This window comes from Zootoca vivipara, chromosome Z1 (assembly GCF_965207765.1).
Source record: "Zootoca vivipara chromosome Z1, rZooViv2.hap1.1, whole genome shotgun sequence".
Lineage (NCBI taxonomy): Eukaryota > Metazoa > Chordata > Lepidosauria > Squamata > Lacertidae > Zootoca > Zootoca vivipara.
The window spans coordinates 14,197,343-14,211,361 of NC_142583.1; the positions used below are offsets into that span (position 1 = coordinate 14,197,343).

Consider the following 14,019-nt stretch of genomic DNA (forward strand, 5'->3'; position numbering starts at 1 on the left):
TAGACCCCAGCGCCACCCGCATTCATTATACTGAATGTATATGTACACGTACACACCTAACTAATAATAATTGCCATCTGTGATAATAATAATAATAATAATAATAATAATAATAATAATAATAAATCTGTATACTGCCCCATACCCGCAGGTCTCAGGGCGGTTCACAACATAACATCACAATATAAAACCACAAAATGTGTAATAAAAATGAAAACAAGAACCATCCAATAAACCACCCCCTCCCCAACACATTTTAAAAGAGCATTAGATGTCAATCAGCCAGGGGTACTTGTTTGCCTGGTGCCTAAACATGCATAATGAAGACTCCAGACTCCTGCCACAATTTTCACACATTCAGCTAGACTGCTGAGCAGAGCACCTGCTGTACAATTTGCAGGGCCGTCTTAAGCGCCCCTCGTGCCATGGTGCGCCGGATCTCTCCGGCACGCTCCCACCCCGTTTCCCAGTGCAGTGGGTGGACGGGCAGGCACAGCGCGATCTCTCCGGCGCCCTCCCGCCCTGTTTCCCAGCGCGGTGGGCGGGTGGGCACAGCACGCTGCGCGGCGGGCGGGCGGGCAGGCACAGCGCGATCTCTCCGGCGCCCTCCCGCCCCGTTTCCCAGCGCGGTGGGCGGGTGGGCACAGCACGCTGCGCGGCGGGCGGGCGGGCAGGCACAGCGCGATCTCTCCGGCGCCCTCCCGCCCTATTTCCCAGCGCAGTGGGCGGGTGGGCGCAGCGCGCAGCTGCGCATCGGACCGGCGGACCGGCCGGCCAGCGGGCGGGCACAGCTCACGGCACCCTCCTGGCAGGCCGGCACCATGGTGCCCTGCGCCACCCAGCCTATACGTAGGGCCGGCCCTGACAATTTGTATGTGCACAGGTTCTCTCTCTTTTTTCAGTGTCCCTGATCATCATGCATGCAAGATGCACATGTGTAGGCATTCTACAGGGATTTGAGCCAGTATGTGGATGCGAACAAGGCACCATAATACCACCTCTCCTCTGTACAGACATTTATTTGCCATCTGAGCAGGGCTTCTATCATCCATGGATGAAAATGAATGACACTTGGGTTCAGCCAGAAATGTAGGTCACAAATTTATGGGGTTATGCAAATACATATTTTTCTTTTTTCTCTTTTGAGCAACCGTGCTCTGCCTTCTCAAGGCAGATACAGTAAGAAAACCTTATAAGGCGTTATTAAAAATGCTACACAGGAAGCACAATCATTTTACTATTTGTTTCAGCAATACTGGTGACACATCGATGCCTCTAGAGGATACTCTAGCTCAACTGATAATTTTACTGGTACTTGTCTACCTCTGCAGATCAAAAGAAAATCCTTTCTGAACACTTACATTTAGAAGTCACAGAACAGATGGAACAAACTGAAATATCTTCATTTAACCTTAGTAGTTTAACTACTGTCACTTGGCATTCCGGAATAAAATTGTAATAGTGCTGCATGCCCTACATATAAAATACAGAGCTCTCTTAGGTGAAGCCAAGGTCTTCCTTGAAGTTGTAACATTCCTCCCCACTTTGAACAACAGACCTTCATGCCATATAACAAGCTATCTTTAAAGCTCTACTCCATTTCAAAAGCAATTTGTCATACAGAGCATGAAGACCACTGGAAAATTACAAGTTCAAAGCTCCCTTGGAGGTATAAAGGTAAAGGGTAAAGGGGCCCCTGACTATCAGGTCCAGTCGTGTCCGACTCTGGGGTTGCGGCGCTCATCTCGCTCTATAGACCAAGGGAGCCGGTGTTTGTCCCCAGACATGACAAAGCTGCTTCTGGCGAACCAGAGCAGCACACGGAAACGCCGTTTACCTTCCCGCCGGAGCGGTCCCTATTTATCTACTTGCACTTTGATGTGCTTTCGAACTGCTAGGTGGGCAGGAGCTGGGACCGAGCAATGGGAGCTCACCCCGTTGCAGGGATTCGAACCGCCGACCTTCTGATCAGCAAGCCCTAGACTCTGTGGTTTAACCCACAGCGCCACATGGGTCCTTGGAGGTATAGCACTACCTATGTGATTCTCTGTATTCTGGCCTTCATAAATTGCTTACAATAAAATTAATGATTAATTGAACTATTAATGTGAGTTCATCAACATACCTAACAAAAGCCAGAAATAATGGGGGGGGGGGTTTGATTGTATCTAATGTTAGTCCTGCTCAGATCCTCTGGCTCTGGGATTTGCTGGAGGGGGTGGGTTGCCCACTGGAATCATGACTTGGGTTTGATCAGAGATGTTTCCTAGGATTTGGGGTCCACCCAGGGACAGCTGTGAGCAAAGGCTTCCTGCATTGCAGGTGGCTGGACTAGATGACCCTTGGGATCCCTTCCAGCTCTACAATTCTATGAGTCTATGAGCTGTGGTCTATATATGGGCTATATACCAAAACACCATTTGGCATCAGTTGAAGTTTGGACAGTGATGATATATCTATTTGATCACTTTGGCAATAAAGCAAAACAAGGCTTTGGCTAGTCATTTTTATTGCATGTCTGTTTGGCTGTGCTTTTTTTTTTTAACACCTTCCTGTAATCTTTCTTCTCCTGGGTGTGTCAATTGAGTTGTGACAGAGAGCATCAACAGAGGACACAGACATAGGACAGTCCAGTTGTGTGTTCAATTAGTTTGGGCTACTTAGTCCTTTCTTTACATAGAGATGACCATTTAATAAAGTTGTGGCCTATTTAACCCCACAATTCCTCTAATCTTTTCACAGACAGACTCTAATCTGCGAAAGCTTATGCCAGTCATGACCAATAGTGAGGGGTGAGGGGAGTTATGGTTCAAAACAAAATTGGTGTTAGTCTTTATTATGCCCAGATTCTTTGTTTTAGATAGATAGATAGATAGATAGATAGATAGATAGATAGATAGATGATAGATAGATAGATAGATAGATAGATAGATCTATACACACACACCACACCCCAACATTTCTGCCAGATTTACCTGGTTTAATTCTTCTTTGGTTTTGTACAGCAAAGTGCTTTTTCTGAATCTTCCCTCTTTATATTTCTGTGTAATAAACGTTAACCTCCGGTCTGTTGGGGCATCCATACGCAACTCCTCATCGGGCTGAATGTTTCCTTCCCAAAAGCTATTTGCCCTCTTGTTCCCTATCACAATAAAAAGCTGCAGAAGGAAGAAAGCAAACTTAGTAAACATCTAACACTTTGCTGCCTTTCCATGACACTCAAAATCAGCCGCATGAGGAGGCCGTTTCACTCTGTAAACATGGGGCTTGCTTTGCTGCTTCTCCTAGTCAAAGGGACTGCAATTGAGCCAAACCTCATCCTTGAGGATGGGGAAAGGGTTGTAGATGAGTGCTAGAGCATGCAGAAAGTCCTAGGTAAATTTGCAACATCTCCAACTGGGGCTAAGAGAGAACCCCAACTGAAATCCTGGAGAACCACTACCAGTCATTGTTGACAACCCAGAGCTATATGGAACAGTGTTCTGACTCTGTGTAAAGGCAGCTTTCCCATGCTTTCTTAGCATCTTATTCAACAAAATCTTGTTCAGCAGTTCATGTGACTTCAGCAGGCATTATCTGCACACATCATCAAGCACATCAGCAGAGCCATATGGCCTAGATCAGGGGTCCCCAGACTACGGCCCGGGGGCCGGATGCGGCCCAATTAGCCAGCCAATCCGGCCCACGACGACCCCCGCCGCCCGCCGCCGCCGCCCGCTCTTACGGCGCGCAGCGCGGCAGCGCTCTTCCGGGTTGGGAAAAAAGCGCCGAAAATCCTTTCTGCGCATGCGTATGGGCCTCTCCCGACCCGGAAGAAGTCATTTCTGGTGCACTTCCGGGTCGGGGGAGGCCCACGCGCATGCGCACAATGGATTTTCGGCGCTTTTCCCACCCTGGAAGCGCGCCAGTAAGCGCCCGTGCGCATGCGCACGGGCGTGCACTCCCCCGCCCGCCAGCCCGCACAGGCGCACGCTCCCCCGCCCTCCGGCCCGCCGCGCGATCGGTGCGGTGGGAACCGGCCCAAACGCCGGTAAGTCTGGGGACCCCTGGCCTAGATATACACTTTTTAAAAATGAAACTCTCAGGAAGCTGAATTCTGTGCTGTGCCACGCATTCTGCAGCTTTCCTGTGCTCCTATCGAACCACATCATACGCATAGCCCTAGCAATATCCCAACACAGGATCCAAGGAAAATGATGAAATACTTAGAAGGTACAGATGAATTAAGGGACATCCGTAGAAAACCAATTATGTATCCCAACATTCCTTACAGACTGACATTTTGCCATTCTGGAAACTGGAAAATGTGGGCAAATAAATTAAAGTATTATGTCAGTGAAAGTTATTTAGAAAACAACAGCAAGTTGAAATAGCTTGGCATTAAGGAGAACCTTTCAAAGTACTGAAGTCACTTAAGAAAATAAAAAGAACGTGTTTTATTTAATATGTGGTGACAATAAGCTTCTATTTCCACAGTAAAACGTAAAACAGCCTTCCTTTTTATGTTAATATATTTATCCCCCACATTTTCTATTCGAAGAACCCTGGCCCAACACGGGGGGGGGGTGTAAATCCCCACTACCACGGATCAATAAAAAGCAATAACCATTTTTAAAAATCAGCATGAAACAATGAAGCACAGCAGCATTTGTATCAAGTGGGAAGGGATTTCAAATGAATAGACAAATTCCTCAGGAGCATCATTACATGCCACAAAACTTCACAGTAAATGTTTACTTTCCCCACTGATAAGGCTCGTCTCTCCTATTCCCCTTCCGCCCTACTCTTCCTACCTCAATGAGTTCATTACTCCAAATGCTGGCATCCATTTTGAGGCTTCGGACCTTCGAATCTCTGGGTCCTAATGATCTGTGTTGCCCTGGGTCAAAATAACAAGATGTAGCACGTTTCAGGGGTTAGAAATTGGGGACAGAAATTTGATAATCAGACAAAGAAAGGGGCGGGCCTACATCATGTGGCTTACAATATATGGCTGGTGGGCTAGATCCTGAACTCCTTCACCTTTTGTGGATCATTTTGGCAAGTAGGTTGGATCATCTACTTGTCTATTACCTGACTAAACCATGTCATCAAGTAAACTATTTTTCCTTCGCAACCTAGCTTGCAATCAAGCCATGTTGCAAAGGAACATTTGTCCTTGGCAAGGTGGATTGATTCAAGCTGGGATGTGAAGGGGAAAAGGCCCTTTGAAGGTATCAATTGGATAAACAACAACATCTCAGCAGTGGCTTCAAGCTCCATTTTCAGCGGGGGTCGGCCACACTCTATAGAGTTCCCAATCAGGGAGTCCAGCATAGCCAATCCTAGGAAGTGCCCAAATTTAAAGGTGCTGAATTCAAGCCCTGCTTGCGAGGGAAAAATCAAGAGCACACATTCCTTTGCAGCCACATATTTATCTGTTTCACACCTGAGGTCAAATATGACATCAGGTGTAGGGCAGGTGGGCTTCATAACATCACAGAGTTGGGAGGGACCTTATGGGGAATCTCAACTAAAGCATCCATGACAGATGGCCTTGACTTTGGGAAACAGCTTTATGGGCCAAACTATGATCCCTACTGGATGTAATTTTGCCCCTGGGCTGGAATTTCCCTATGCCTTCTTCAACTGGTCTGTAGGTTAAAAAGGTAAAGGACCCCTGGATGGTTAAGTCCAGTCAAAGGCTACTAGGGGGTTGCAGCGCTCATCTCGCTTCAGGCTGAGTGAGCCGGTGTTTGTCAACAGACAGCTTTTTGGGTCATGTGGCCAGCATGACTAAACCACTTCTGGTGCAATGGGACGCCATGATGGAAACCAAAGTGCACAGAAACATTGTTTACCTTCCCGCCACAGTGGTACATATTTATCTACTTTCACTGGCATGCTTTCAAACTTCTAGGTTCACAGGAATGGCGAAAGAGCAATGGGAGCTCACTTCGTCACGGGGATTCGAACCTTTTGATCAGCAAGCCCAAGAGGCTCAGTGGTTTAGACCACAGTGCCACCTGCATCCCTGCTCTGGTCTGTAGAACCCTTTAGGACATTGGGAGTCATTTCAGATCCCACATACTATCCCTGCAAAGCTGTACAATAATTTCCCAAATGATTTCATATGCTACACTTAAAAGGGATTTATCAAATATATCACAATTTTGAAAAATTAAACTGGGCTCTTGAAGCTGTAATAGGATTAAAACCTTTGCACTAAATCAGAAATAAATATGGCTGAGACACACCATGCCCTTTAAGGTGGGCATGTTGTCTGATGGAACACTCAGTTTCTTAATTACCTGCACACTTCTTACAAATGACAACACAGAGATTGATGGATGCCCAGTCAGGATCCGGTTCCTTGCAGTCAGCACAGGACCTGTTTGAGTCATTGAACCAGATCTTCTCAGCTACTTCATAGTCGGAGAGAGTTTCTGCAATAGACTGCTGTAGTGCTTCGATCCACTCCTGCTTCTCTTTTTCAGACTCTGCCGTAAAGCTGAAACCCATTGACAAAGGGTCTTCCGATTAAATACAAAACAGAACAGGCCTATTTTTTTTGCCAGCTATTAAGAGATGTTAGCTGCATGAAGATGAGAGCTGAGCATCAAGATAATCAAATTAATGCACATTAAATGAACCTTAAAATAAAAATCCTGCTTTTCTTTCTCACCTCAGTTAATATTTGCCAACTTACACCCATCACCCTTATATATCATGCTTATGATCATATTTTATTCTCTTCTTAATTATGCTGTTTCAAACATGCACTTAATATTTGACTTCACTTGGCAATGGTTTTTTAAAAAAATGTTTAAGATTTTTTTTTTAACTTTGTGTTAATTATGTATTCTGTAGTTGACCTCCTTTGTAATGTTTTGTTTTGAAATCTTTAAGATATTTTAGTTTTCTGTTTATTATGTTGCTTTGACTGTATATATTTGACTTTCTTCAGATTGTTTTATTGATGTTTTAATATTCTGTAAACCGCTTTGAGATTTTTCTTAAAAATATAAGGCGGTATAGAAATGAAATAAATAATAATAATATACTAAGGGTGTGCATTGGGTCTGTGAGGAAACCAAATAATGAAGCAAATCCCCACTCTCAGAATCAAACTGTGATGTCAGGAAGCTTCCTCAATGCAGCTCTGGGTTTCCACAAAGCCTCATATGTTGCTTTCTGTCCTTACTGTCTTGTATACAGTGGTATACAGTGGTACCTCGAAGTGCTACCTCGAAGTGGAACGGAATCCGTTCCGGAAGTCCGTTCAACTTCCAAAATGTCCAGAAGCCATGTTGAACATTCAGATTCCAAAGAACATTCACAAACCAGAACACTCACTTCTGGGTTTGCAGTGTTCAGGAGCCAAAATGTTCGACTTGCAAGGCATTCAGGATCGAAGGTACGACTGTACCTCTATCCTCTTCCATATCTAAGCTTTGCAAGAAGTGAAGTTGTTTAAAATATTGTACACTTAGGAGTTCTGGATTTACTTCCTTTTGTCAAAACACAGCAGAGGACTTAAACAAAATTTTAAAAAAGTCAAAAGATTCATTTACATTTTTCGTTAAAAATAATAATTCCTATCCTGCCGTTTCAACAAAAGGAAAGAAAAAGCAAAAAAGCAAAACAGAGTTCTGAATTCTACAGGCAGCATCCTAGACAGTCTCGTGCTGTAAGTCGCATTGGAAGCCTACCAGAGGACACAAAACAAGGATTGGAAAAGATGGTATAATGCATTTTTAAAAGTACAAGCAAGAACCGTACACACCAAGTAGCCATCTCTTAATTATTTCACAGTAAGAAAGAACAGGAGACCATCTGCCCTCCCATAAAAGCCAGCAAGCTGGAGAGAGGGTCCACAACAGTTGATTTCTGTTTGGAGCCAAGGTGAAACAAGACTCTCTTGGCGGGGTCGATGCTGTGAACCACTCTGTTGTGGGCTCAGGTTGTACGGTATATATGTGTAAATAAACCATATATCCTAAAGATACTACAGTCACTTCTATTCCTCACTCCCAAAAGGAAACACAAACCTTAGGTTACCATGCCTGGAACCTCTAGAATCCCTTAACACTCAGAGATTGGAATGGCATGCAACACTATTCTTTCTCTATAGAACAGGGTTGCCATACATCCGGGAATTCCCGGGCATGTCCTCTCTTGAGGGTACTACATGCCTGTCCAGGGGGAATTAAACATTTTTAAGCCAAAATCCTGGATTTTGGGTTTAATAAAAAAGAACTGTGTGCACAGGCAGCTCTGGGTTCAGGCTCAAACTCTGCCATGGGGGACCCGGGCTCTGGTTCGGGCGACCCGGGTTCTGGCATGGGGGGCTTTGGTTTGGCGGTGGCGGTAGGGGGCTATCAGGCAAATGCCTTAAAAAAGCTCAATGACTTTTTGCGTCTAGATTTTTACCCTCTTGAAATATGGCAACCCGGTGTGACAACAGCTGCACAGATGTTACTAGCCCAGAGATGGAAGGAAGAAACAACGGTGCCCAGGGAAGAATGGCAAACCAAGTTGATGGACCATGCTGAAATGGCAAAAATAACTGGGAAGCTCGGAAACCAAGAGAAAGAATGGGGAAAAAATTTAATAGACCATTGTAAACAGATGAAAACATTAGCATGGTTTTAACCACATTTGTAAAGTAACAAAAACTATGGATAATTTAGAGGGACAAAATATTTGGATAATTAATTGATATGCAGGTGTAAATATTAGCACTAGGACCCATGGAGGTGGTGGGGGAAAGTCACAAGATTCAGAGTAATCTCTGTATATGGACTTTAAAATGATTTTGTTATATGTTGTTTATTTTTTAAAATCAAACAAAAATTATTATTATTTTTTTTTTAAAGAAATATGGCAACTCTACTATAGAATAAGAATAATACTTCATCTGGCGGTTTCAAAGGTTCTCAGAAATACTTTCCCTACAATTATTTATGTTTGCATTATCAAAGCAAGTGTTCCAGGGACTTACCTAAAGCTCTTGTAAGGTGTGATTATTTCGAAAGATTGTTTGGCTGTGCGGTCTACCTGTCTCACGTTGGCCACATTCATAGGGATTATAGTGATGCCATATCCAAGTTTAAAATCCTAGAAATGGGTGTGGAGAAGGAACACATAATTATGAAATAGCATATAATAGCATTTAACAGCAGTGATTTACAAAGAATGAGGGAAGACAGTAATTGCCCACACAGTCCCAGGTGACCTTGCTTGCCTTCCTGGGAAACACCTGTATCAAAGATCAACTCATTGGGAAGGCAAGAATAAAGCTGTTGTGATTCCTTTCAGGACTGGATCCATTGAGCTATAAAACGAGGGTTGCAATAGGTCTGGAATTTCTTGGAAATTCATCCCTCGCAAACAGCTGGAATGTCTGGGATCATCCAGTCAGTAGTATAGAGTTTGGCAATTTTCCTTTAAAAAAGCTGAGAAACTTTTTTTTGCTCAACAACTTTGCCCCCCCCCAAAAAAGCTCAAAAACATTTGTGTCCAGATTTTCACTTTTTGAAATATGGCAACCCGAATAAAAGACCCAGCTCAGATAATGTGCCAGGCCAACATGGGTGAGCCAATCTCAGCTTGTTGACCCTGAAAGACCACATCAAGTCTCCCCCCTGGAGTCACCATGAGGATGCCGCCTTCTTCTTTGAACTTAATTTGAGTACATTTACTTAATTTATTCATATACTGTGTAATACTTAAGATAGCTCCTGCCAACCTGGCAGTTCGAAAGCACGTCAAAGTGCAAGTAGATAAATAGGTACCGCTCCGGCAGGAAGGTAAATGGTGTTCCATGCGCTGCTCTGGTTTCGCCAGAAGCGGCTTAGTCATGCTGGCCACATGATGACCCTGTCTGCGGACAAAACGTCAGCTCCCTCGGTGGGTAAAGTGAGATGAGTGCCGCAACCCCAGAATCGTTTACGACTGGACTTAACTGTCGGGGGTCCTTTACCTTCACCTTCACCTAGGTATGCAAAATTTTCAGTCTGAGAGTCCTCTTCGTTACCTCCATTCATAACTTTGGGTGGCTCATTTTTCCATTTCCTTTTCTGTGTTGCTAGTCCTCACTCACTTTTATGACTCCAATAAAACTCTCTTCTTTTGCCTTCATTTATTTCTTAAATCAATGGCTATCTACCTGATGTATCTGCTCTGGTACAACACAACAATTTCTCTGGAGACTCCATAGAGGCTTATTAATCCACTCCTATCAGTCCTATGGGTGGAGAATCAGCACTATAATCACCTGTCAGCTTGAACTTGGCAGCACATTATGTAGCAATGATGTGTGCGCTAAGAGGAGGGTAAACCAGACATAATATATAGACTTGGTCAAACTAGAAAGTATGAAGAAAAACAGAAAGTTCCTGGGATATATAACCACAATCTAAGCCAGCAGTGCCCAAACTTGGCCCTCCAGCTGTTTTGGGACTACAATTCCCATCATCCCTAACCACTGGTCCTGGTATGATGAGAGTTGTAGTCCCAAAATAGATGGAGGACCAAGTTTGGCTACCACTGATCTAAGGCATGGGTGATGGTTAATTACATCAGAGATGAGGAACCTATAGCATTTCAGCTGCTGTGGGGCTCCAATTTCCATCTTCCAAATCAGAAAAGCAAATGGTTTGGGGTGATGGGAGATGTAGTCTGAAGGGCCACATTATTGCATAGGCAAGATAAGACAGACAAAAGTAAACTATATAAGACAGCTGAATACATTAGCTGGAGATCACTAGACGTCTTCTAACAATCAAAGGAATAGGAAATTGTTAAGTTATGGCATCATTTATTTCCTCTGCTTTTCTGGCACACTGCAACATGAATGACCACAGGATTTTTATCCCTTTGCATTTATGATCTGGCACAGGGATGACCTACTGGTTCCTTGTAGACCAGAACCAGCCTCTGCAGTAATCTCATCCAGTCCCTGCAACTCACTCCAAGTTTGGATCAAGATACACAGTAAACATCTCTCCACAATTTGCCAAGAACTGTCAATCACTGTCTCTGGCTCGACTTACCATTGGCCTCCTTGCCTTCTGCCCTGCCAGACTCAATGGGGACCAGCCACCATGGTGGACTGATTGTCAGAAACAATATAAGAAGTTTCCTAATAAGCTATTAGAAGCAATTTCAGTTGTCTTTAAGCAACCTCTTCTTTATATAACTATTATTATGCAATTATTTCACAGACTAATGCTACTAGATTATCTACAAGATTAAACTGTATTCAGAGCATGGAACTTGAAACCACAGTTGTGGAGGCCATTCCAAGAAAACAACACCCACCCTATGCTGAGATCTCACTTCCATAGGCTCAGGGTTCTTTTTTTCCTTGTTTTCCCCCCCACTATACAGCAAGAAAACATCACATTTTATCTCACTACTCACATTTCAGGGTGCAGAGAGCTGCAATCTTTGGTTTAAAAAGCCAGGTCTATGGCATATTTTCTGTACCGTAATTCCTTTTTTAAAAAATACACGTTAACTTTGCAGTTTATACTTTTAGCCAGGGCTTTTTATTTAGCCAGAACTCACCGTAACTCAGTTCCAGCACCTCTCAGGTGGGCACCATTGCCATTATAAGAGAACAGGGGAGGCATTCATGGTGTGTTCCGGAACCTCTTTTTTTGAGAAAAATAGCACTGCTTTTAACTCTAACACTGCAGTATCTTTTAGATTTTGACCACCAGTAGTAACCATTGCACAAATCTGATGCAACTCTGAGATCAAATTGTAACTAGAGGTTTTCCAATACACAGGTCACACATTTAAACAGTACCCTATACCAGCTATTAGGTGCAAGCCAGAAGTTAAGGTTAAAAGTGAATAGAATTCTCTGGAGTGATGAGGATACCAAACAATAACAGAGGAAATACAAACATACAGAACATAGTAATCATGTTTACTTCAAAAATAACAGAGTACAGTCGTACCTTGGAAGTAAAACGGAATCCGTTCCGGAAGTCCATTCGACTTCCAAAACATTCAAAAACCAAAGTGCAGCTTCTGATTGGCTGCAGGAAGCTCCTGCAGCCAATCTGAAACCCCGTCAGACGTTCGGCTTCCAAAAGAACATTCGTAAACTCACTTCCGGGTTCCGATTGGGAGCCGATTTGTTTGGGAGCCAAGGTGTTCGAGATCCAAGGTAGCACTGTATTTCAAGAAGTTTGTTCCCACAAACTTTCAAGGAAGACACAAGACAGTAGATCAAGAGGCACCCTGGACACTCCACTCATCAAGTACACAGTACACAGATCAGTTGTCTTGCAAACATCCCAAATAATCTCACATAAGCAATAAGCAGAAGAGGATAACAACAGCCAAACTAGATAGCACGCAGCAAGAAGGGCAACATACCGATGCAATTGAACAACCCCCATTTGCACAACAAGAATGCAATTCCCTCTCAGCTGGGCTTCTCTAGTACAGGAGCTAGAGAACAGAACACCATAATAATTAAATGGAGCTTATTCAGAATTTCACACTCTGGTGACTAATGGACTCCAGCAATTGTGATCACATTACGTCCCCAGCTCTGTTCATTTATATTCAGATGTCTGAAGAGTCAATATCAATGACTGGCATTTGCTTAACAGCTAGCAATAATGAAAAGATTACAGAATCAAAGACCCATGAAAAGAGTCATTCCGTCCAGCCCCGTCATTTTGACAAACCCCAAGATGTTCATCCCACTGGGCATTCATGCTGGTTGTTTAGAACAACCTCAATCATGGTCATGATCTCTTTGGATATGTCAGGGGAAAGGGGAAAATAAGCTCTCTGACACTCCTGTGAAATTTTCATGGATAACCGCAACCAGTGCCGCAGCAAATTTGTTTTATGTCTGAGCTGCATTTAGCCATTTCATATTCCAGTCCCATCTCTCTTGGAAACAAACCTCTGTTTCATGGACAGAAGCATCAATGTACCCTACAAAAATGTCCATAGGGCATTTCAGTTCCCTCCTTCCAGCAGCACCCCAGAAAATCACCCCAGGATTCAGGGGAAATGCAAGGGGATGGCAACAGAAGATGAAATTTGCACCCTCATCTCAGTGCTTCTGTAGAAAAGCTGTGTGTCCTGCTCCTCCTTGGATCCCTGGCAGACTCAAGCAGCCTTGTTCATCTGTTTACCAATTAGCATTCCCTTAACAAAACTATTATATCTGTCTCATAGCAACATGAGTCATGAAATCAGTTCCTTCAGGCCTCATTTGTTTGGTTCCTCTTCATCAAAACTCCTCAAATTTCATCGGCTAATGTTGTCCTCAAAAACAAGCCCAAGGTCTAAAATTGGACCAAACAGAATGGGACTTGCCACTTCTGAAAATGTATCAAACACCATCGCTTCCCTCCCACTTGTCCTTCCTCCTCCCAGGATTGTAACCCTCAAAATGCATCTGGCTAAGCTGTCATTTTGATTATTCCATGCATCTCCTGCCTGGCCTCCATCCTTGTTATCTCTCTAGTCGATCAAGTACACAGCTGCTAATGGCAAAGTCCCTGTCCTCCTCTCCGCATTCACTTGCTCCCTGCTTCTTTTTTCCTGCTGCCAATCAAATGCAGGCTTCTCACTCTCAAGAACCTCGTCAAATCTCCATTTCTATTGCACTCTATTGCGGGGAGAGGAAGGGAGAGTTTTAAGATGGCAATGCTTTATTTTTTTTAAAAAAAAGAAAAAAGAAAGAAACGTTTGTCACTATTTGAACATTAAGAGAACTTTCTTAGTCAGCTTAATCAACAAGCACAAATTGAACAAAATCTTGTGGCACTTTAAAGAAGGGGACCTGTGGACCTTCAGAGGTTGTTGGACTCCATCTCTCATGAGCCCCAGACAGCACAACCAACACTCAAGAGATGATGGGGGCACTGAAGTCCAACAACATATGCAGGGCCATCCATAGGTTCCTCATCCCACAAAACATTGTGACATATGACTTTATGGGTCAGAGCCCACCTACGTAGTGGCCCAAAACCAGAAAGTTACACTTGGCATAATATT

The 14,019-nt window shown here is 43.7% G+C and overlaps 1 protein-coding gene across 3 annotated transcripts in view; it reads right to left on the reverse strand.

The window, feature by feature from the left end:
• Positions 1-14,019, reverse strand: part of ARAP2 (ArfGAP with RhoGAP domain, ankyrin repeat and PH domain 2) — a 126,310-nt gene that overhangs the window by 61,270 nt on the left and 51,021 nt on the right. For all 3 annotated transcript variants that reach the window (XM_060278929.2, XM_060278927.2, XM_060278928.2), the window contains 4 exons: positions 8,984-9,099; positions 6,291-6,490; positions 4,794-4,879; positions 2,976-3,158 (listed from right to left, as the gene is read on the reverse strand). In XM_060278929.2, the coding sequence (XP_060134912.2) occupies positions 2,976-3,158; positions 4,794-4,879; positions 6,291-6,490; positions 8,984-9,099 (585 nt within the window). The remainder of the gene's footprint in view (positions 1-2,975; positions 3,159-4,793; positions 4,880-6,290; positions 6,491-8,983; positions 9,100-14,019) is intronic.